The sequence below is a fragment of the Aptenodytes forsteri genome, unplaced genomic scaffold, assembly GCF_000699145.1.
Source record: "Aptenodytes forsteri isolate BGI_AS27 unplaced genomic scaffold, ASM69914v1 Scaffold15, whole genome shotgun sequence".
NCBI lineage: Eukaryota > Metazoa > Chordata > Aves > Sphenisciformes > Spheniscidae > Aptenodytes > Aptenodytes forsteri.
In genome coordinates, this window is record NW_008795129.1 from 3354068 (window position 1) to 3379166 (window position 25099).

The following is a 25099-nucleotide window of genomic DNA, read 5'->3' on the forward strand; positions in this document are numbered from 1 at the left end:
AGAAGTGAGGCACCTACAGAGTGCCTGGTCTTCCTGGGAACTGAGACAGTGACTGCAGGAGGCCTGAGGAGCAACCTTTTCCTTTCCCCTCTTCTTGGGGCTTGCAGCGTTGCTATCTGAGACTCTGCCCTCTGGGCCGTTGGCTATTAATAACCACAGGATGCCTGTATGAGCAGCCTTCAGGAGTCAAATTCACAGCACTTCGCATCAGCACTTTGTGCTGGGCAGAGCTTGCCTGTGCCCAGGCACCCTGGGTGAGCGGGGCTGCTGGACAAGCCTCCCCAGCAGCACCCAGAGACGGGCTGGGAGGAAGCAGCCTGCTGCCGAGCTCTGGGGCAGGTGCGTGAGCTGGTCTGAGCCTGGCACTGCAAGCCTGAGGTGAGTTGACCGGGCAGCAAAATAGTTTAGAGCAGGTGCTGGAGAGGGTAAGACTGGTTTGGTGTGCAGCAAAAACACGGAAGTGACTGCTGCAAAGACCGATGCAGAAAAAGACAGAGGAATTGAACCAAGGGATAGAGCTTAGGGGAGGAAAGGATAATTGTGGCCCTGGCTTTATGTATGGGATAGTGGGGAGAATGGAGACTGAGGCTCCAGCAGCCTCCCCGTGGTGGGGTGGTTGAAAGAGCAGTAGTCCCAGTGTAGCTCTGGACCCTGTCCATAGTGAAAGGCTGCTGCCCCTTCCCTTATGCTAGACCAATTGCATGCAGCAGGTTTTCCATTCCTCAATCCTGCTGGATTAGTAAAGGAGGACAGCAGAATGGGATGGACTTGCCCTTGCTGCTCCTTGGGAATGGGTGTGCTAGAGGAGTACGGTTCCCCACCAGGGCCAGCCTTTTCTGCCTTACCCCAGGGAGTCCACATTTGGGGCATACAGATGATTTCCCTCTGTTTTGCCAGTCTTATGACCCATCAGATGGGCCATAACCTCCCACCCCCCCTGTCTCCTGGCAGCATTGCCCTTTTCCTGTCAAGCAGGGCCTGCTTCTTTTACATAGCCAAGCAGATGTCTGTCTGCTCGAGGAGAATGTGCAGTGCGTGCTTTATGGCTGCACCTGCTCACGCTTGCTTTGGGAATACACCACGATGGTCTCTTTTATGATGTGAACTACATCGGCATCATCTCAGTAAAAAGAAAAGCTTGGAAATCTGAAAGAAAAACTAATCCAAGAGAGTATTTGCCAATGTGATTGGAGCTGGTTTGCTGTGGCTAGGCTTCTTTTAGCAGTTACCATCACCTCATCACATGAAAATCACATTGCAAAAGGAGCAATGGTGGAATGAAACTGCAAAATACATAGGAAATAAAAATGTCTTGATCACAACAAGGGCAGTGTACAAACTCCTAGAGCCAGCTGTTTGCTTGCTAGTTTTAAAATATAACTCATAGTTCAATGTCTTCAGTTCTGAAATTTTAAGCAACTAAAGTGCAAAGAAGCACAAGGACAGAGATGGTTAGTTACTGTCTGCTATTGCTGAAGACAACGGGTCTTTGCTCATTTTTCTTTGTATTGTATTGTATTAGGTGAGGATCTGTCCCCCTATATGCTGTTGTTTGGGCATGGACAGGGCTGAAGTGAAGGCAAGACATTTGCCCTACTTACATTATGTGTGATAAACCCCAAGAAGGACTCTGAGAAGCTGCCTGAAGTGGAATTGCTGAGATTTCTCCTAATTTTCCCTGCCTTTGCAGTACAGACCTCTCATCCTATCTGGGGACAGAGATGGGGAACACTGTACCAGAAGAAATCTCCCTCTTCCCCTCCTCCCCCCTCCAAAATGATATGCGATGAGATCAATACATAAGATACAGGTGCAAGTGACTTCAACAACTTGGGTGAACAACTTTTCCTTTAACCAGTTTGCCTGTGCCTTCTTCCTCCAGCCCTTCTGTAATGAAACAGTAGCAGTCATAAAAGACAGAATTACTTAGGGTTTTGATTTGTTTCTTTTTTTTTCAGAACTTGCAGTCTAGTGGTTTTCTGAATACCTATTCTAATTCTAATAGGACTATCTAAATATCCAAACCAAACTTGCACATTATTCAAAATGCTCCCAAATAACTCATGGACAGACCCAAAATCTTTATATAAAAATATATATTACCATCTAATGATAACTGCATGGTATTATGATATGTTATGATAGAGCAAATTTCAAACTGATGTTCTGTTACTGCAGCACAAGATGGTAACAGAGTACCACTGTGGCACACATGGGTACTGGGAGACTGCCATGTTGCAATTAAAATGCCGATTTTGGATGACAATGCTATATGGCACCTTGGCAATGCTTCTGCTGTGACCTGCTGCCATATTTTGTGTCATAATGTCTCCAGAGAACACCACAATGGCCTGCTGATGATATTCTGTATGGGATGATACCATTTACCAGCTCCTTCATGTGGAAGGGGTGGAAAAGAACCTGTGTGTGAAATGAAGGCTGTGTATCTTTTAACTGTAGATGGCAACTAAAAGAGAGGCAAGAAATACCTTTCCAGTGTTTCATTCTCCATTTCCTTGTGTGTTTAGAGCAAAGCAGAGAACCCTTTGTGGGAATGCCCCTTGCAGGGACTCCTGCTCCTGTTAAAAGGAAAAAGTCCACTAAACTCATTGGGAAGCTGACACACGAAGGTAAGATATGCAAAACTGCACACGTGAGAATTGTGTGGATTTCAACCTGAATTTCAGCCTTTAAAATTTCACACCCTGTCTGATTCAACTCCCAGAGCAAGACATGCAGCGAATGTACCAGGAGGCAGAGCCACAAATATTACTAAAGCTCAGCCTTCAACCACATCACATTTTCTAATTTACTGTTCAAAAGCACTGGACACACACTCAGGTCAAATGTTAACCTAGATTACACTTTGTAAGCCCGTATTCTCCTGCAGCATTAATTTGGATGCACACCAGTGTGAATGGAAAGAGAACGTGATCTTTTATGGGCATGAATATTGCGGTGCCTAGTTATATTCTGTGTTGTTCTCTCTCTTATAACCTTTGTCTCTAATTTGTTTTTCCTCTGTGTGAGATAATTCCTTTGATTCCAGCACTTATTAGTTGAAAAAGTCAAAGTCTCTTAGAGGAGGTAATACAGCAGGAAGAATATAACTTGGGATACTTTTCTTTCTACAGAATACCTGTGTATTGGGTAGGGTGACTTTTAATTAACTGTGATATCCTTATCTTCTCTTTACTTTTGACAGCATGGGGAAGGTTTTTAGGGGTTTTGAAAAGCAATAACTCAGTGCTGCCCCTTCAGCCCCCCAAAAGGGCTGTAGAAACTTCTTTGCTAGGGTACAGGTATATATTTTTCTGTTTGTCCCTAACCCTTTATTCAAGTAAACAAGTAAGCAAAAATCCAATTTTCAGTTAAAGGGCATTTCCTCCTATGCTATGAAATAGTGCTGTATAAAATTGGCTTGCTAAAAAAAAAATTTATTCGCTTATACCAATTTTATACCAGTTTAAGGATGGAGATTCATTCTCTCTTGTAAATAAGATGTAGAGGTGGATAAGTGGTCTTAACCTTGCTTAATAAGAAAAAAGAAAGCCTAGGAAAAGTTGTTTGTTTCTGAATGAAAGGCTTTAACTGCATTTCTGCAAGATTTTTAGACTGAAAATGTTTGAATCCATTGCTTTGATGGAGAATTGGTGGTACCAAATTAAATGGAGAAGGACTTAACGAGTAACCAGTGTATTAAGACTTGAAGAGAACTTCAACTACTTTTCCCTTTAAAAATTCTCCTTAAAACAAACAAATAAAAAGATATAACAACATTGAATCTTGCCACGGTTTCAGGATAATGTTTAAACCAAAGCATGCCAGAGTTGTCTTTATTTATTATATGTCAGCCCAATCCGAAGAGCTGTGACTGCCACTCATCTAACTCCAGAGGAGGGGTGTAGGGCAGTAACCAGACAAGGCAGTGATGCATTTGAGGCAGTACTAATGAATCCTGCTGCTCTGAGCATCTCTCAGAAGACTGAGGTGCTTCTCAGGTGGGACACATGCATCTAGCCCCACCCTTATGCAACTCTTCTCTGTGCAGATCTGCCTTGATTGCAATCCAGAGTAAATTCCACCCATCTATATCTGAAGCGTCATCAATGTAAAAATTTGGTGCATAGGGTATTTCCTAAAAACTTAATTTAGAAGAGAATTTGACTGCTTTGAAGTCACTACTGATGCTGGGAAGCAATGGACAAGAGACTTGGACCAGAGCACTTCCTAAAGCGTCCCATTTCATATGTTTTGTAGTCATGCCACAAGAGGTGTCCAAGCTGAACTTGGGGAAGAAGATCAGCATCCCCAGAGATGTGATGCTAGAAGAGCTTTCTCTCCTCACTAACAAAGGATCCAAGATGTTCAAATTACGGCAGCTGAGGGTGGAGAAGTTCATTTATGAGAATAACCCTGATGCCTTCACCGACAATTCTGTGGTAGGTTGGAGATTAAAACTAAAAAGCTGTTTCATACACCCAGGGGAAACAGGAATGGAGCGTGCCCAAGCTCTCCTCTGTCTGTATGTGCATGGGCCAGGGGCGGGGGGGATCTACTAGCAAAGAAGTGCAGGAAAAAGCCAAAATTATATAAACACACAAGTTTTATTTCCTTTTGGCAGCAGCATTAGTTTCCTTTGGCAAATACTTGGTATCACACATGCAGAAGCATGAGAAAATTCAGTCCTGAGTGACAAGGGAGGACAGCATGTTTGGCAGGTGTTCAGAACCGTGCAGGGCAGGACTAATTGTTTTTGTACCCATTCAATTTCTCCTTTGCAAGATGGAAATGTTCCATCCAGGTCTGACTTCAGCCCCAGTAGGTGCAGTTCTATTTTTAGCCTAGGATACACTTTTATGCTTCCTGCTGGGCAGAGTCTCCACTCATTTCTGCAAGAAGTTCCATAAATGAAAATTCAGACAGAAACCTCTAACCTGACACTGCAATATCTTCAGTTTATTTGCTAGAAGCTACGTTTGTTTTCTTCTAAAGTATTTTCCTATCAGATATGGTGTATAAATTCAGACATTCTTTTTTTTCCCCTTTCCCATGAGTTAGTACCATTATTTAATCTTTGAACTTCTCTCTACAGTTAGTTGCCTGGTGTAAAGTCTTCTGAAGATACTTAAACTTTTACAAATGAAACTCTCCTTTCACATGATTGTCAGCAGTTCAGTAAAACAAGTAGAAAATGTTTCAGGTTCATATGCATTTTGATCTAGCATCTCCTCTTCTGATGTTCTTTAAAATTTATTTGGTGTCATTTTATCCCTTTATGGAATCTATTTTCCAGTCCAAGGAAACTCAAGCAAAATAATAAAAGTCAAGCTGAAGAAGATGTTCTGCCAAACAAAAGCACGCTATTTTTTACCCCTCTGATGCTTTCAAAAGCAGCAATAAGTAAATCTTCATAGTTCACTTCTAAAAATGACAATTTGGGAAGCAGGATGTGGAAAGATGTCTGGAAAAAAAAAAGTCATTAAAATTACAACAGTAGGTCAGATTACAGATCAGGGATGACAGACCAGAGATATAGCAAGCATATCCGGTGTTGTTAGACTTCGGGCAGTTTCTTCATCTCTTTGTGCTTTAGATAGTTCATCTCTTCAGTGCTTTAGATAGTTCATCTCTTCAGTGAGCTATCTCCTAGAAAGGATGTAAGAATGAATGGTGCATTGAACTTTGGACTCTTCAGATGAAAATCCTAGAGAAATGCAAACTGTTTTTAGAAATACTCAGCAATCTCAGAGCTCCTAAACCATACGAGGGCCAAGTTCATATGTCAGAATCTGCTGCAGTGAGGAGGAGTGAGAAAATAATAAAGTGAGGGAATAAAGCGGCTGAAGTCCAAACTTTCGAAAATTTGAGGGTGTCACTTAAGGGTGTCCAGTCAGAGAAATACAAAGCGAATGAGTTGTGACAAACTGACTCAAAACGGGACATGTACCAACAGAGTCCCTCCAAGACTGACATTACGAAGGCTGATGACAATTGCATCTTTTTTGTTAGCTGTTTTTCTAACTTTGTTTATTCATCCATGCCTCACATTCACTCCATACCCTTTCTGTAGTGAATCTCTCCCTCTATTCTGTCAGAACACCCCTGATCCTGAGCTCTTTGAGCAAGACCGTAAGATACTGTGCTGTGGAGAAATGTATTTGGGGGTCAGACAAGACCCTAACAAGCCTAGGGATTTTCTTCATGGCTTTGCTATATGAGGACAATGGCATGGTCTCCAAACAGCAGCTGGTACTCCGCTTTAAAATCCTCCATGATTCACTTTCCGGGCTATCTTTTCTCCACATTCGTGGTACAGATAACAAATCTCCATTGGTCAGTGCAGGAAGCCTTCAGTCTGCCCTCCAGCCCTCACTCGGGGCCAGCTTAGCAGGATCACGAACATAATTGTTACCATTTGCTGGCTGCCCTGTGTGCTCTGCAAGCACTCTGCCAGGCTGCATCCACTGCCTCCGTGGACAACTATTCTCATCACCACAGCCAGCGTGAGTTAGCACCTTTGCTGGCAGTCCAAGCAGTGAGAGAAAAGCTGAGCAATCGCAGCAACTGAGCCATCCTCTTGGAGAGCTGGTTGCTCTTGGGCCGGTAAAGGCAGCAGATCTGTGGCCTCACTGTTACCTTCCAAACCATCAGGACAATGTCTGACCTTAGCACCAAATAACTTTCATCAAAAAGCCCTTTTGATTGCAATATTTGATTAGCTTTCTGTTCCTTTCCTTTCTTGCTTCTGGCTCTGCTCAAAGGCAGATGCAGAAAAGAAGGCTTAAACAAAAGGGAACTGTGGGAGGAAGATAATGGCAGAGTAAAGAATTCCTACTGCTACTTCCAGTTACTTCCCCATCCCAGTTAATTTTCATGTCCTTTGCTTCCCATTCCAAAGAAGTCCTTGTGACTTTAAGGCTGTGGGACAGTGAAGGGATTTAAAGCTGGTGGTGTGTTTTCTGCTTTTATATCATAGATTTCTTAACTGTATTAGAATCTTCTCAGGACACACTTAGCAAAGCAGCGCAAGAAAGGTCTGGGATGGAGTACAGATTGTTTCTTTCCCCCAGAAAAAGTTTAACAGCAAGGTAATGTAATATAAAAACACACGAAGAGAAAGGTTATTAAAAATAAATCCAAACCATATAAGGGGTCCCAGAATAGCCTGTGCTGTAGCCACAAACCTTCCACACAAGGGAGAAGATCTCAGCAGTCACCTGTCATCGATCCACCCTCCTGCTTCTCTCCTCCTCCTTCTCCTCCAGCCAAACAACCACACTGGACAATCAGATCACTCTCCTTACTTTTAGCGGAGAAAACATATATATTGTGTTGCGTGAACGTCAGACAGGTCCATGGAAAAGGGAGAACCTGCCACTCTCTCTATCACTGCTGCGGCTCCTCCCATCCAGTTAAAGGCAAATGGTAGCTAAACCCACAGTCAAAAGGACTGACCATTCCCAACATGAGCAAAATGAAATGCACTACCTACTGTATAGCTGTTTTCAATAGTGACCCTCTGCTCTTGCAAATGTACAGTACAAGGGGATGTTTTTAGGGAGGGCTGAGTTTGACACTTTTAGCACACTGATATCCTGCCAGAGTTCATGTGACATCCTCCTTGTTTGGTGCTGTGCTGGAGAAGCTGGGGTCCACTGAGTCCCGTCTAGTAAATCAGAAGGATTTCTTCTCACCCCAGGCTGTGCCACCCGGTCGCAGGAACTGGGGTTCTCTCCATGTCTCAGAGCATATTATCAACCTCACTGTGAAGCTGCAAGATGCAATTTCCTACTGACTAAAGACCATGATGAAATCCTATCTTGCTATGTGCTCTATTACTGTAGCATCTGACCAACTATAGCATGAAGGAAATGACTACATTTATTTTTTACCCCATGAACCATGGGGTAGATTAACGAATCACCCAAAATCATAGAGAGAGTCTGAGTCTCATCTCTGGGTCTCCTAAATCCCACTTCACTGTTCAGCAATTAATAGATCAGCAGTTCACAGACCTTTTCTCCACTTCATAATGCTAAATTTGTTTGGCCTCAAACACATCAAGACCATGTGAAACTATGTTTCTTAGCCTCACAGCCCCACTCATTATTGCCCTAACTCCTCTCAAGGTCCCACCTCTGCTTTGGGAATCTCTGTGTAAGACCTTCCTGTTATCATCAAGTGGAAACTGAAAACAAAACCATAGTTATGCTTTTTGGGTGTTGCTGTTATGCTGTTTTTCTTCCAGTGAGGATCCTTAAAAATAGTCTTTCTGCTAGTCAAAACCTTTGGCCAGATTTGGGTTACATGCAGGAGACAGTTTACAGAAAGATTTGATTTGCCTCTTCCCCCCCCCCCCCCCTTTCTGCTTTACCCACCAGCTCTTAAATTAAAACCATTAGGAAGGTGGAATCTGAGCAGACAATTATCAGCAGTAGTACATCAAAAAACCCCAGACCCACAAACAAAAAACCCCACCTTGATACTTTCTCAGACTCGCCCACAAGTTAAAATAAATGCCGTTTCCACATATTGGCAATGCTTCTATGAAAACAAGCTGAACATGTTGGCAAGTAATTTCTGCTGGACTTCAGGTCAAGAGGTCTCTTCAGATAAGCTAAGACACCAACTGTGAAACAAAACATAAGAAGTGAAAAAGGGTTAAAGAATTGGATTACTGTTCTTCTGGATAATGGCAGGAGTTACCCTGTATTCCTTTTGCTGCTGAACGAGAACTCAGAGGAGTAAGCAGAGGCATCAGGAAGAAAATGGAAGTGGTTATGTTTCAATGCCAGAAGTGGTGCTTCACAGCAGACAGAAGTACACAAACAACCTGCTTCAGAGATCTTCCATGTTAAATAGCCAGATGTGATACGGTGTGTGAAGGAAAGCATAAGGACAGAGAAACAGAGATGTTATCATGCAGCTACTTTGTTTAACGCACAAGCGTGCACTGATGGCTCTGTTTGCCCATTAATGTACTTAGAAGAATGCCAATCAAGATCACTGGAGGTAAGGTTAAAGGGAAAATGTTAGGAAAAGCATTCTTTCTAGGAATTCTGTTCTGCAAGGAATATTAAACCTCTTGAACAAACGTTACAGGATAACTGCAAGCTGACATATGAGAGAGTCTCAGGTTATGACCTAAGTGGAGCGAGCCAGCTGAGATGTAACTTTTCTAACAGAATGAGCCTTGCTGTGCTGGACTTGGACTGGTGCAGAAGACCTGGAGGTCCCAACTATACCCAAAGCTGCGTAAGAGTGAACATGAAGTCTGATGCCTTCTTACTCAAGAAGTGACTGGTGTGGAAACAGCAGAATGACAGAGAGGAAGAGCCTTTTATTTTCCACAGCAGTTTGTTGGAGCACTGTGAGAAAACTTTGGACCGAAATTCTGAAAGTCAATTTCTTTCATCCACAAAGAAAATGCAGCAAGGATGATATAAAATATACAAATAAGATATAAATAATTTTGGGTAGTATTAGATAAAAATTCCCATTATTTAGATGAGTAAATTCAGGCATAGAGGTGAAAAATAATTTGCCTAAGATTAAACAGCAAGTCAGAAGTAGACCTGGAAATAGAAAGCAGGAGCTCAACCCACAAACTGTGCCTCTTGGGAGAGCACGTTTAAAAAGAAAATTAGCTTAAGATACTTTAACAGCTGAGGTTACTTTTTATTTTCATCCTTTTTTTAAAGTGAATCATAGGTTTAAGGCTATGCAACTCCAAATTAAGGACCGAGGCACACACTTCGATAAAAACAGCAGGCGGTCTATGAGACTCTCCGATTGTCTGCATTTTAAATCTCCCATCCCACCATTAAGAAGCATTTGAGTGGCTGCCACTGAGAGGACACAGTCACAGTAACTTCAGAAGTGTTAGTAACCACATAGGCATCAAACCTTTGGGAAGCTCTTTACCAGTGAGGTGGAAATAGAAACACATTTGGTGGCCTCAATCATTCTCTTTAGGGCACAGCAAAGAGCTGACGGGGAGCACACAGTGTCTCCTCCTGGGGACTGCCTGCAGTGACGTCAGGGCCTTGAGATACTTAGACATCTCAGCTCCATTAGCTGGATCGTCTTTCATTATCTATTTTTCATGAGACACATGCAGTAGCTCTAGAGAATTCAGAATTCATCCATCTAGGCACTCAGCCTGCAGGATCAGGCTCTTGCTAGCACTAAGGACTTCAAAGACATGAGCCCAATTTGTTTAGCCAACCCAGGGGACTACACATCACGTGAACTTGCCACAATTGTTCTCTTGTTAGAGTGTAGGGACGCCCAGGGACTGATAACATCCACTACCTCCAGCAACGCACAGACAGGGCAGACCCTACCACAGAGGGACTGTGTGATCTGCCCCCAGAGCCAACAGGAGAAGGTTATCAGCCTTCTCAATTGGCATGCCTGGGCTTCTCTCCTGTGACTTCCACCAACAGGGTCAATCAACCCTAACTGAGAGGTCAGTTTTGTGATTTGAATAGCCCTATACGTAAAAGCTCCACATCCTGTTAGCAATGGCCCAAGACACGCATTCCCCTCAAGTGTAAGCTCTATTTTACCCCGAACACCCTGACCAGAGGCATGCTGTAAGTACCAGAGACAAAGCTGCACCTACCCAGCTTTGACTACGTCAAGGCTCCTGCCTGAGGCTGCCATTCCTGAGCTCCGCTCTCTTGGAATGAGCTCGTTTGAATCCACCGAGGTTCAAGATTTCAAAAAGATGAATTTGCCTTTGCCTCCTGTTATAGAAAAAGAAGATTCTCCTATTAATTTGAGCTAAGACAATCTATTGTGGTGGCCAAAACTAAAGAAAATTATATTTTTATTCTAGTGGATGAGTAGTCTGGGGTATTGCATGGAAAATGGGTCTTTCCTATCTGAGTGGAGATGTCTGCTGAACATAGGATGTTTTCCCAGCGGGTCTGTGAAGAATCATGAACTAGCCTGAGACCAATCAAACTAATTTCAGTTGCAGCTAAATAAGATTTATGTGTGGCTTTCCTGAGGCAGACCCTGTGTTTCAGAGAAACTTCACTGAAACTTATCCTGCTTAGTGATAATACTGCAATTTAAAATAACACCAGATGACAATGATGCTCCTTCCCGGTCTCGTCAAATACTGCTGTGCACAAAATCAAACCAGCCCTTTTTACTGTAGTTCATGTTACGCTGATGTTTTGTGACCTTTTTTTTTTGCAGGAGAGTGCATGTAAGTAACCAGAAGAAAAGAGAAATAAGCATTTAATTCTCAGGAAGGGCACACAGCACGGATGAAACTTGAAGGAAAACAGATGCAAATCCTGGTTTGAAATTACTGAGCAAATCAGTAGAAGCATTAACCTTGCATATATATTAACGTTTTGAGAATAACCTCATTCTGACCTCTAGCCCTCAAAAAACCCTTTTTTCAGTTTGCCTTTTTACAGCTACATAGCTCCCACACATAATTGAACAGATTGCCCTGCTAGCTCCTGCGTACAGCTTAATGCTCACAATCCTCTCCCTTCTCAGTGCTTCCTGACATTCAGGGGAACATTATCCCCTCTGTTCCTAAAAAGGGAATTCCCTACAGCTAGGAAAAGGACAGACAGTCCCTAAAGGCCCTGGGGGCACCAGCTCTGCCACTTCAGCCTGCAGCTGGCTGCCTGCCTGGGTTGCAGCCTGGTGACCTGCTGTGAAACCCTGGACACTGTTGCTGGAGACACAGGGAGCAGAGGGTTAGATAATTCTGCCTTGAGCCTTGTGGGGTTTTCACTTATCATCTATTTTTAGCTGACCGAACAGCTGGCCTTGGAAGCCTGTTTACAGCCTGGAAAGCTTCTTTTTGCTAAACTGTCCTAGGTGTAAGAGCCCTGAGAAAGCCTTAACCCTTTGAGAGCCAGCCCTGAGGTTGACACTCTTGTCTGCCGTTGACTGCCTGAGATGAATTTATACAAGCAGAATTGCAGCATGAGGAACCACAGAGTCATTCAGCTTCAGCTGTATTTGTTACATCTTTGCGCATCTATAGCCAGTCCCCTAGTCCAACAGGAAAGACCATATGTGATATATAACCCAGGTTACTTGTATTACAGAGCTGTGTGGGCTATAATACACAAGAGATACTTTTTTATATCTGATAGGAGTCAAGCTTTGATCTCACTTATGACCAATACATAAAACATTTTTCTGAACATATTATATCAGTTTTTGTTCCACACAAGTACTTATTAAAATTGCTGTGTGCAAAGACAGGACCTTGTGCTAGCACCACAAGGTCTATAAATCCTCCATGGACTGTTTGCTCTTTCACTATGTACTGCAGGGATTGTGCCTTCTAGCCTGGACTGGGGAGAGTGGACAGCCAGGACAGTAAGACCAGCTTGATTTTACTGATGGATACAGCTTGCTTTCTTGCCTTGTTGCTGGTTAGATTTGGTTCGTTAATGCACATATTGCCACAAACAAAACTCTTCCTAAAAAGGAAGTAATTTTCCTCTTGTGGTCTCCAGGAAGTCTTTCATGTTTTCCCAGGCTGCTATTTCTTCAGTCTTTCTCAATGTGTAAATACCCCTCCCCATGCAGACCTTCATATATATGGAAAACAGACATACGGGCTTTTATGTTGTCACAGGTACCCTGCTGTTCTGGTGCCCTGGAACAGTTAGCTCCCACACTGTAATCAAGCTGACTTTGCCGGGCTATGTTAACCTTGACATGAAAACACTTCCTATTTCTTGTCCAGCTTGCCCTCCCACAGGTCAGCCAACGTATCTCTGTCTGGACCTTTACCTGCTCTGGCAAAAGCTGTATTTCCTCTCCCTTCCTCTTGTATTTCATACTGGTCACTGCTGGGGACAATACACAGATCCCTCTCTTCTCACCCTGATCATATAAAATGACTATGAGGTGTCCATTAAAAGGTGTGCTTCCATTGCCCTTGCTGCTGTTCTACAACTGCTCCTATACTGAATATAGAGAATAACTCACACGAAGTTCTGCCACTGGTTTTGTAACTGAGATACAAAACTGGTCAGATCATGGGGACTCAGGAGTTCACGTTCTGGGACCCAACCCTGCAAATGTGAATGGACCACGTCCTGTAACAGGGATTCCTACTCTCTTTTCTTCTGCCCTAGGATCACTTTCAGAAGTTCATCCCACCAGGAGGGCATTACGGGGAAGATGCTCATGGCTACGCCCACGGGCGGATGGTAGGAGGAATGACAGCTGGGCAGCATGGCTCCAGTAAGCAGCAGTACCCCGCTGTTCCTCCTAGGCCTGGAAGCAAGGGAGGCCCTGGAGAGAGCGAAGGGGAACGTGCGGGGGAATTGACTGGAAGTGGTGGAGAAGGAGGTGATGGTACTGAGAAAGGCAAGTATCTCTCTGCAAGAACAAGAAATAGCTAAAGCTATCAGAGCTCGTGCCAACCTTACTCTTAGGGACAAGTAAGTAAATTTGACTACAACCTGAATTCTTCCAAACTAAGTTCCATTGCAAAGTCTAGAAAAGTTGAACTGCCTTTAGCTTGATAGTTTTGTTCGCATGCTTCTGTGTTGCTCAGTCATAGGCAAGAAACAGAAATACCTGCCTTGGCTGGACCAAAGAAGTGATGGGAAACTTAATTACTGAGCTCCTAAGGTTGATATGGCAGTATGCCAGTATGGCACACCCTTTGCTTTCAAGAGTTTCACACTGACCGCTACTGGAGATAGTAGTGTTAGCTCGTTAGCTCAGCAGTCTGACCTGACACATCAGTCTCGAGTATATCAGCCCTGACTTCAAATCAAAGTTTTCACCTAAACAAACAGCACTTTTTGGATAATCTTCAGAAAGGAACAGCAATATTTCGAAAAGTTATCTGGTAATCACCACTGGTCTACTGAAGCAATATCTTTACGAGTAGAAGTATTTTTAATTGAATTTAGTCCTTGCTTAATTTAACCTCTGTTTGGTTTGGCCAGAAACCTCTAGAACCAAATCCCTTGCATGAAGATCAGCAGGTGAAATTCTTATTTTAACAGTCCCTATGGGATTTTACAACAAAAAGCAAATTTGCTTGGGAACCAGGAACCGCTGTTGTTAAGTGACCAAACGAGTGACTTGTAAAATCCAAGGTTTTTCATTTAGATTCTGGAAGAATGCACATTTTATATCAAAATCACCTTTTACATTTCCAGGCATCCTTGTGAAAAAGAAATCTGTGTAGACTCTCTGTCTTCTTATAGGAGATTTTTCTCCATTGTTATCCTATTTCTGTGTGCAGGGACAAAGAGGATTAACATCATCCCATAGCTTTTACTGCAGAGGTGGATCCCAACTGCTTTTGTTTTTCAACCCTACCAATCAATTTACTTCTAAACTGCTTAGTTTAAGTCCTTCACACAGAAAGAGGGGGGTAGTTGTTTTTATTTTTTTAATGGAAGTGAGATTCTTGTACATGTCTGCAATTCTCTGAAACCAGGATAGCCCAGGATTTGGCAAGGTTTGAAGAAGAGAAGCAAGTTGAAGAAAGAAGGTGCGATGAAGAAGAAAGTTTTAGATAATAGTGTTCATTCTTTGCCACTTACTTCATAAAGATTTATGTTTTCTACACAACCTCTAGCACCATGAAAGCACCAGAATGTCTAACTCCATTAACCTATTATTCCCATCTACTCTAATCAAGCTAAGCAGAAGTCATTGCTCAGGAGTTTTAAGGTTTCTGAAGGATGAGAATCTTAGAAGTGTGCTACATATCAATACACAACCAATGATCTTACTAGCAAGGTGGTATTATACACAATTGGCAGAAAAAGGAAAACAGAAAAAAAAAAAAGAGGCACACAGAATGAAAACCCTTGTCTAAGCTCATTTGCTTAATGGAGCAGCCAGAAGCTAACCTAAAATTTCTGGCAATCAAGTATCTGACTTAACAGCAAAGTGCAGCTCTGTCATTGACAGGATTTTAACTTCCACAGAGATACCCCATCATATTTTCAAACTGCTTTTAGCCATCCTGAGGTGTTTGAGCCAGGCTTGTCTCTAACATCCTAGCTCAGGAGGGGGAAAATATGAATGTCTGTTCATGTAATCACAAAGAAAATGCCAACTTATAAAAATACTGAGACAAGGGAGATGGTAATTTTAGAACATTCAAGAATAGACTACTGAGGAAGACGTTAGTAAAGATGGTTGTGGGTTGCCAAGACCCTGAAATACGATGGTTAAAGGTTTTTGGTCAGTTAGAGCCAACTTCAGAGTTTGAGCCTAGTTTTGGAGTTTACAGTCAGGGCTTTGTTTGTTGCATCTGATGATGATGATGAGGTTTATGTGGAGGGGTTATGTCTGCTATGATCAGACAGGGAAGAGAGAAGTAAATGATGAAATTAGATAGCATTTTGCCTTGTATAAAGCTTCCCCCGAGGTAGTGAATGAGATGATGGGGTAAGGACATTGGTTCTTGCAGTAAGAGGTTTCTATTTGAGCAACCAGAGAGAACAATGAAAAATTAGCTTTCAAATATATGCTCTAATGCAAATTCCTGGATGAGTGGCTCTTAGACTGTGGTACACCTGCTTTTGTGGATAGGGACAGAAGTGGCGTATGACAGTCTTTTTTAAGAGAAATCTAACCATAAAATCTCGAACTTGATCTAGGAGTTACAGAATCTGGAAACAAAGCTGGTGTCTCAACTTCAATAGCAGAATACAGAAAGGCAATGTATTGAGTAAATGTCATCTAACCAGAGTGTTTTATATTCCTCTGTTTACAGATGGAAAGTCAGGAGGCAAAAAAATCACTATATTTAAAACTTACATCTCCCCCTGGGAAAAAGCAATGGGTATCAGCCCCCAGGACAAAAGTCAGTTCACCACTGACTTACTGTCATATAGTCCCAAAGCTGATTTCCCCCATTACAAGTCTTTTAACCGGTAAGTCTTCTTGGCTATTCAATTCGGTTTATTTAGCATGAGAAAACACAATAACCCTGGCTATAGCCCTCCTGTCTTGTGCAATGTAAATAAGTTTAAGCTGCATGTCATGTTGCTTAGCAGAGTCTCCTGCAGATGAAACGTTTGGAGGCCTACAAAGAGAAGATACGTTAAGAGCCAGAGATTTTAATTCAGCTTATGGACAGAAAACCTACGCAGCAGGATAAGAGGACTTTAATCCTATTTCCCTTTCTTTCTCGCCCCATTTGACAACGGAGATTTAGCTTGCCACTGTTTATTACTGCAGCCATTTAAAGTTCAAGAGTTCAGGAAAAATACTTACGATCAGAAGCTATATACTTCACAGTACTTCAGATAAGAATCAGGATCTTCCTGCTGCTTCTGATAAGAACTGAAAGTTTTACAAATATTTCTAGGGAGCAACAATCTTCTGTTAACCTCTCTATATAATTTTGCTACCCACTTCCATAGCCTCAGGACATCAGTGCCCAAGACAAACCCAAATCCCACGCATTTCTGCAATAACGCAGCCTCTGCCTCCTACATGTACGGGGTACCAACAGGTGTGAAAGGTGTATGGTTTGATGGAGATTGATGCAACAGGGGTGAAGGAAGTGCACAGGAGCAGAGGGGGGGGTGTGGTTTTAAATCTTTTTTAGTACATAGGCAATGGATACGTATATATGCTTGGGAAGGATTTGTTGGCCAGTCAACTGCAACAGTGGTAAAACTTACAATCTCAATAACTTTGATGATTGTTTATTTTCTAAATCCCGTTGTTTACCTATGCTCTGTTTGCTAACTCCATGTATTCCCCTATGCCAGGACTGCCATGCCTTACGGGGGCTATGAGAAAGCAGCCAAACGGATGACCTTCAAAGTGCCTCAGTTTGATATTTGCCCTTTGCTTCCAGAATCTCTCATGATATATACTAAAAATTTCAGCAACAGACCTTCCTTCAACAGAACCCCAATACCTTGGATGCCTTCAGGAGACTCCTCCGAGTACCATACTGAGGTCAATGTGCCAAGGAGTGGTGAAACAGAAGAGCTGTAAATCCCCACTGCCAAGGCCTTCCTTTTTTCTCAGCCCTTTCTATTTGCAAGCTGATAGTAAGGAGCTGAAAAGTGCAACTCTAGTTCTGTCAGCCCTTCCTTTCTTTTGCCCTTAGCCCAGACAAGTTCCTAGCAGGTTCGAAACTTATCTTTGCTGGGGTGTTAATCCATATCAGAAACAGTTCGAGGGAAAAGAGCTTTTTATTCACCAGGGCATAAAAGGGCAAGACTAGGAAGTGTTTTTCTGTTTAGCAATACTAAATGCTGCCTGTCTTCTCCATAATAAATCTGTTTTGTCATATATTAACAAGTAATAAAACACCAAGAGGAAAAAAAGTCTTTGTGTTTTCTCTTTAAAAAATGCTGCTGAATCACTTTGGGGATTAGCAATAACAAAAGTTTCAATCTCACAACTAGACTTGGAAGAAAGATCGGGGACTGATGGGGATGGTCATAAGATAGGTATACATCAAGGTGGCTTAGATAAACACTGCAAAACTGATGGTGAAGAATGATGACTTTGAGAAGAAATGATATGGGTAATCATAACAGCATCAGAGAAAAAATAGCAAGTCTGTCAGTGTAACAGGCAGATTAAAGTATTTCACTGTCACCTAAGATTCCCCAGCTCTCCAGAGTATAAAATAGGTGATAGCTTAAGCAGGTTTTTTTTCACACGGAAAGACCAAGAAGGGAATAGGTCGGGAAGGAACAGAGGCACACCCAAGTGAGATGACTTGCCCACAGCTACAGAGCAAGAAAGAAAAAGCTTTAATTACAACAGAAGTAATTTGACACCCGCCACAGTGCATTACTTACTCAAATACACAGCATCGAAGACTATTCCATTTCTTGTAACAGTTTTATCAATGCCACACATATAGGAAGAAAGGCAGGCACTGTGGAAAACCAATAAAGAACTTTATTTTTCTACATGAAATACGTTCTGTTTCATGAACATTTGCACTCTGACACTTAACATACAAGACTGCTGTTTCACTACCATACCCTAGCTCAGCCTGCGTGGAGACTGGTTTGGAATTCTCTGTCCTGGTGCCTTCTTTAGATCAACATTTCCTCTTATAAACAGGGCTAAACAGCTTATTTACAGGGACAGCTTCCATTGAAGTACTTTTAATTTAGGAGTTTTTCCTCCTTGTCCAGAAATCCCTGCAACCATATATTTGATTTTTATTCTGTGTGGATAGTTACGAGGTTGGCTTTATTACACTCCTCTAAAAGGCTGCTGCCAGGGCTACCCTGAGATCTCTTAAAAATTGTGCTAATAGTAACAAGCTGCAGAAGTAATGAATGAGTAGTTTCCTAACCTTTCTCCTGAAATGGCTAAAGAACATTTATTATATGTCCTGTTAAATGATTAAGAAGTATCCATAACTCAGTTCTGTGATGAAACTTAAAAACATTAAGGCGGTACTTTGATCTTCTGAAGAACATTTCGACAAAAATGAAAAAGGTTGTCTTTTTTGACATGTTCCTACAAAGTATTCGAAGTTTGAGTTGAAAACAAATCCTCAGACAAACTTGTTTTGTTTCTTTGGATAAAATGGATCCAGGAATTATTTGAAAAGATATTTCCCACATTGATCTCCTTTTTTAATCCCTACATAAATACATGCAAATTTCACTGGTGAAAGACATTTAAATGGGAAATTCTCACATTCTACTAAACTATTAGTTTATTCTGTATTTGATCTCTGTTTGGAAATAAGGTTGCTGTGGGTTTTCCAACATTTTTAATCAATCTAGCTTTTTCAACTGCGTTGTAATTAAGGGGGAGGGATTTATTTTCCAGTTCAAAAAGTATTCTATTACAAGAATCCAGGCCACAAAGAGAATGCCAGAAGTTCAGAAAGACAGAGGAAATTTCAGAGAAAACTAGGTGACACTAAGCAAAATATTTTCCCACCAAATATGCTATTTATTGCCTCCCCTTTTCTGACAGGGATTTTAGACTCTTGCAATACAGAATTACATGATTTTTTTAAAGTGAAATACATGATGCTTTCATGGTAAGTATGTCAGGAGCAGCAGAAACAAGATAGCTTGGTACCTGGATGTCATGGTCCAATTTCAGTAGCAGGTGTTCCAGATCATGGGCCAGTTAGACATGTCACGGTGCAGAGAGGGCTGGCTGCTCCGAGGAGGGGTGAGCCCCAGGCAAGCCCAGCACAGGCAGCGCCCTCACCAACCAGCACACGAGCCCACCACATCTGAGCACAGCAGGCAGAGCTGCGTGCTGGTGACAGCGTCCATCAACCATCCCAGACACGGTGGCGGGATGAATCAGTCACGGGGGCTATCCAGGGAGTCTGGTCAGGAGCAAAAGGAGACAGGCCTGGACACAAGCGACACTGTGGGTCCAAAGTCCATCTAGGAGACAGGCTAGCTCCAGCATAGGTCTCAGGTTCACCCAGGAGACAAGAGTGCAGGCCAGCACCCCTACACCATAGCTCAGACAAGGACCTCAGGCCCAAGACTGAGCTTAAATGGGGTTTCTGGGCCAGAAGTGGGGTGAAGGTCCCAGGTGAGGCTGGTCAGGGTAACTAAGGGCTGTTGATGCACACAGGGCAATGATACCAAAATGTTTGGGAATTCCAATATAATCACAACAATCATTTGAGTTCTACTGGAGCATAGAAAAAAAAAGACTAAATAAAATAGGTCCTTAAACATGCAGGGAAAGGTAAGAAATACTGTGCAGAAATAGCACAGTGCTCTCTGGTGGTGTAGCTTCAAAGTTCCCACGTACAAGGAAGGAAGCATCATCCAGCACGTAGGTCAAAGGACTGGGTATATACCCAAAGCTCTCTCTTGTTCATAATGTACTGTTGGACAAGAGTTTTTGACTGTGTGCTCCATTATCCCAAACCCTAAATGGGGATAAAAAGTTGCAATGTGTTTGGAAGTAGTATTGTACCACTGCAAATTATTAATAATATTGCTATAATTCATACTTGTAAGCTAAGAGGATCCTTCGGTTTTGGTAAATTTGCTTAATGAGGCATATAGCTCTTCTTTTGCCAGTACACTTTCAATCTCAAAACCTGTCAAGCAGGATTTATGTGCTTTTGTTTCTAGTACAAAATGAGAAATACAACACTACATGTTGTAGAACAATTCAGACAACTATTGTCTTGCTGTTTACATAGCTTAAGATACATGCTAGTTTAGTCATTGTTCATAGAAAGTAACGTTAAAAGTGAGAAAAATCAGTAATCCGAATTCTGTCTCAAAAATAATTAATTTCAGTGAGGCTTGCAGCTACTGTAATCAGGGCAGAAGTTTGTCCAAAATGATCAAATATTTAAGGGGAAGTAAGTAACTGTTCCTGCTCTTTGTTTTCCTTGGGCTATGATGTAGACTCAGGGGAATTGCCTATGTCAGAGAATTATTTATATTGGGAATGAGAGGATTTTATAAGATTTAATTACAGTGGATTTCCCCCACATACTAGGAGCTACAGAATGGAAACTCAGTCATCTGCTTTTAAGCAGGATCATCATAGTTAGAGATAAAAAAGAACTAACAAATTATTGAGCCCATCCTCTTGTAAAGGCAGGCTACAGTGCCCTCATAGAGGATGTACTGGATATTAAGCTTCTACTCCGTGGAACAGCAGCCAAAAATCCATTTAATAGAGAGGGGCTGGCCCATTAAAAACAGATTGGATAGAATTTTGTGACATTCAGATCTTTCATTCAGAAAAAAAATTCCTTATATTTTTATTTATTTACAGTGTTATTTTTAGGAATATTATTTTACAGTTTCCAAGCTTTGAAATCTTTCTCTCATGTAAGGCAACTTGTATGATAAAGAATCCAAGCCATACTGAAAATGCATAAAAAATAGTGCCCATGTTTTAATGTAAAGGAAAGGTGTTTAACAAAGTCTCAGCAATACTATCCATAAATATGGACTCATGTGTTGTAAAATCTTGCCTGAAGTTATAGCTGATGGCATAAATATTCGGCAGGTAGTAGCACAGTTGGTATGCTTCTCTGTGTTGCGCAGAAAATCTTCCATTTGACTGCAATGTATTCCCTAATCAAAGTGTTTGCATCTCATAATTGTCTCTCTCACGTGAGCAGCTTGCCATACGTGATAATGATATAATTCATACAACTAACATCTGGGAATTACATTTGATGTTGTTATTGACAGAGCATTTAGAGGACATGGCTTTGTCATTAGGCTTAGTGACTCTCTGAAATAAAATTTGGAACGGTTTCAGGCTGTTAGGAGAATATGGGCTTCGTCTTGTTTGACTTCTTTTTTAATCATACTGTGAATATGTAAAATGTATTCACTTCTCTTATACAAGATGGCAGGCACCAGGCAGCCAAGAGCCTGAACACGATCATTCTGTTATGGAGCAAAGAGGTCTGCATGTGGCCATTCCTCCATGGGAAGCGCTGACTTGTGGCGCAAGGCTTGAACATTCACTGCACTGAGGTTTTTTTCCTGCCTAGCTTGTCTGCAAGTATATGTTCTCTTCCACAGAAGACTGCCACAGGTGCGATCATCTGGCAAATGCCCCACTTCCAAAGGACTGCCCCTTGGCACAACAAGCTGCTGTTAGCACTTCTCTGGCAGCTTATGGGGTCCACCGCTGCCCATCAGCAGCACATATGCTAATTTCTCTTGAATGAGTGTTAGGAAAGTTTGCAAGACAGCCTGCTGGCTCACAGCACATGAATACATTTACATGCAATCATCTCATCTATGCCCAAATCCTCAAATTGCAGGTTACAAACTGGTTCAGACAAGTTGCCTATTCTGTCTTGGAGATGTGCCTGACCAGGACCACAGATAATCAAGCACAATTTGCAGACACATGCAGAAGCAAGATTGCACAGATTTTGTGGAACCCTACAACTTTTGTGAACTGCTGAGTATGTGGGATTTGAGACACTTAATTATATTCATGTACTAGTAAAAGTCTCTTCAGCTAATGTAATTAATTAGCAGTGCCTTTATGCTGTACCTCTTACTCTGTATGTATTTAACACACAGTGTCATCTTCCCTCTGATGATCATCTTCTACTTGCAGTACAGCTTACATGATGCTTTAATGAGTGCAAGTACTTGCTCAGATATATATCATGTTAATTAACACATGCAGTAAAGGGAAGAGAACTACATAAACCACTCTGAAGCAATGCTTTTAAACACAACCTAAACTCCAGTCAGCTTAATAAACAAATTCTCAAATACAAACTCTACCTTTAATTTCCAATTATACTTTTTAGAAACATTATTTATATCAAAACTTTTAATGCACATTTTCCAACCTTTTTGAGGAAAAACACATTTTCCAACCTTTTTGAAGAAAACTTGCAGGCTCTTTTTTTTTATTTATTTTGACCTTTTGATTAGCAATAAAAAACAACAAAATGTTTTGTGCAAAGAGTTTTAATTTTAAAAGTCTGTTTTTCATTCAAATAAAATTCCATCTGATGTACTTTCAGGGAGAACTGACACAAATAAATTTGCAGACAGGGACCACTACCCTTTAAAAAATAGAAAGAAGTTACAGGTATAGCTTTAGCCAGAGTTATAATAAACATTTGCCTTTCAAAAATCCACAGGGAACAAATAAATGCATAAATAAGGTGAGATTAATTTACGGTTATAAGTTCTTCTTCTAGTGCCAAACCAAAATAGTTATTCTTCTTTGTTCGTCTAACAAGGCTTACTGGGAACACTTATCTTTGGGAAATTTGGACAGTGAAGGCACAACCATACTACAAAAGGCTGACAAAGGTCTCAACTCTTCCCAGGCTCAGACATGAGCCAAGGGCAGCACCACTGTTTTACTCCAGGTCCCTGCATTTGTAGCTGGGGAGAAAAAAACATACAAGGAAGGCACTAATAGCAGTGAAAAAGGCTACCCACTAAGCAATGCTTTACTTGTGCTCCAAAACGTCCCTCTACACAAAAGGGTAAATAAGGACTCTGCAGACTTCCCCTTCTTACTGGGGGAAGTTCCTGCCCTAAGCAACAATCTCATTATACATCATTCACTGCAGGGAAAACAAAGTGGCCCCTGGAAGGAGGAACAAACAAATGAGAAACTTTCTGCTGGCCAGCCTACGGACAACCTATGGGCCTTATCACACAGGACCTCCCCTGCTCACAGATGCTATACAAATTCAATTACACTGAAGAGTGCTTTAGCCAAACTCCACAGTGCCTGGCTCAGATGAGTAATTACTTCCATATTCTATTATAAAAACAGCCATACTTTAATGGGCCTGAAGCTAGCATGGATTCAGGACTTCATTATATCTACTATCTCTAAATGTTTCTCTTAATTATCTTTGGTCCCTAAGAGAGACTTGAGGCCTTCCTCATTTGCTCTCTCTCCCAGTATGATTGGCTTGATTCCCAAAGCAAAAGACTGAAATGGGATGGGAAGTCACAACAAGTAAACAAGCTTTCTTCCAGATGCACAAACTCTTTTTTGTATTATTTCAGTGGTGTTAGAAATACCATATTAACAGCAGTGGCACAAACTGTATTGCAGACACCTGTATATACAAACAGTATGCTTTAAGTGTTTGCTCTGGGCAGAACAAAACATAGTCCCAGGCATACTCTATGCATCTGGCATACCACTGGTGGTGTACCTGAATTATCAGAAGCTAGTAATTCTGGCATACAGAAATACATCTTTTAGATACAGAACATTATGCATCAACTCACTCACTTCTCGTATGTAAAAATGGGGCTCAACTGGAGCGTCCTCCACAACTTACAGAGCTGGTGGCACTCCTCTAAGGATTGTTACAAAAGACGTATCTCTCAGATGTTGGGAACACTGAAATACAAGGGCAGAAAAGAAAGTGTATTAGCCCTCATGGCTTCATGTTTCAGTTTGAGTAATTAATTACATTGTTTATCCAGGGTGCTAGCACTGAGATACCAGCTGCTCATGGAAATGGCAGTCATCTTCAGACTCTCTCTACATGCTTGATCCTGAATTCACAGGAAAGGACCCAATTGCTTCAGTGGGCTTAAAATGTGTTTCTTGGATATCACCAAGAATATTACTACACCAGAGTTAATATTATTACCAGCACTCTGCACTGGTGACAGGAAAATCACATCCTGCGATGTGCAGCTGATGCAGTTCAGGGAATGTGAGCTTAATATTAATTTTACACATTGTCCAGTATTCAGAAAATCAAAATACAAATTTGTAAAAGATCTTATTTAAATTTTCTCAGATCCTGAGATGGTCTAATTCACGCCTGAAGTACTTGGACGGATGATGTTGAACATATGATGTTATGGCTCTAACCTGTGAGGAAACCCAGCTCTCACATGAACTACAAGTAAACTTTTGCTAGGCATGCACGTGTTGGGACTGTTACCTTTGGCTCCAGTCATCTCCCACAGCTATCACAGCCCATACTTTGCAATTGTTAGAAACGATACACACTCTGCAAGCACACCTATTTCTTTTCTGGCAAGAAAGAGGTATTTCTATCCAGGCAGCTCTATCGAGTAATCCCTGCTGCATCGGCTTAGGGCGTTGAACCTGTGGTAAGCTGCCCCGACCGAAACGAGCCTCGCCGCCGGCGGGAGGGCGCCGAGGGGGGTGGGGCCGGGCCCCCCCCGAGCGGCGCTCCACCCGGCGCTGCGCCGGCCCGCTCCGCTCCCGACCCGGGAAGCAGCGACCCCTGAGCGCCGCCACCTCCGCAGAGTAAGGGGGGTTTACCGGGACTCAGTCAGCCCCACACACACCTGGAATCACTCCTAGCTACGCCCTGGCTTCGGGACGGGTCTGGGGACAGCTCTACAGGCTGCCTCCCCACGAGGGGGTTAGTTAAACACACCGGAGACGTCTCGCCCCTTCTAGGACGGGACACCGGGTTATGTCGCCTGCCCTCCGAAGCGCCCCGACCCGGGAGAGGGCTGCCCTAGGCTGAGGGGGTGAGAAATGGCGGTAGAGAAACCGGACCAGACCGAACTTCACTGGACCGGACTCCCTCAGCCCTCTCGCGAGAGGAGGCGCCCCTCGCCGCCGGCGCGGCCCGCGGCTCTCGGCGGGAGGTGGCGCCCCCGCCCTGGGGGCCGGGGGCCCGCCC

At 42.4% G+C, this 25099-nt stretch overlaps 1 protein-coding gene across 2 annotated transcripts; it reads left to right on the forward strand.

The window, feature by feature from the left end:
- Positions 1-162: 162 nt before the first annotated feature.
- MYOZ1 (myozenin 1) lies at positions 163-17315 on the forward strand. Of its 2 annotated transcripts, XM_009277661.2 has the most exons (6): positions 163-378; positions 2529-2630; positions 4261-4442; positions 13134-13368; positions 15749-15908; positions 16755-17315. In XM_009277661.2, the coding sequence occupies exons 2-6, from the start codon at positions 2555-2557 to the stop codon at positions 16984-16986; spliced, it is 885 nt and encodes a 294-aa protein (XP_009275936.1). In that variant the 5' UTR covers positions 163-378; positions 2529-2554; the 3' UTR covers positions 16987-17315. The 2 variants fall into 2 exon arrangements, with proteins under 2 accessions (XP_009275936.1, XP_009275937.1); XM_009277662.2 differs by lacking the exon at positions 2529-2630.
- The last annotated feature ends 7784 nt before the right edge of the window (positions 17316-25099 follow it).

Coding starts and splice junctions, on each gene's coding strand:
- MYOZ1 (XM_009277661.2), top strand. CDS start 2,555: ATGCCCCTTGCAGGGACTCCTGCTCCTGTTAAAAGGAAAAAGTCCACT. Junction 13,369..15,748: donor AGGTGATGGTACTGAGAAAG/GCAAGTATCTCT, acceptor CTCTGTTTACAG/ATGGAAAGTCAGGAGGCAAA. Junction 15,909..16,754: donor CATTACAAGTCTTTTAACCG/GTAAGTCTTCTT, acceptor CCCCTATGCCAG/GACTGCCATGCCTTACGGGG.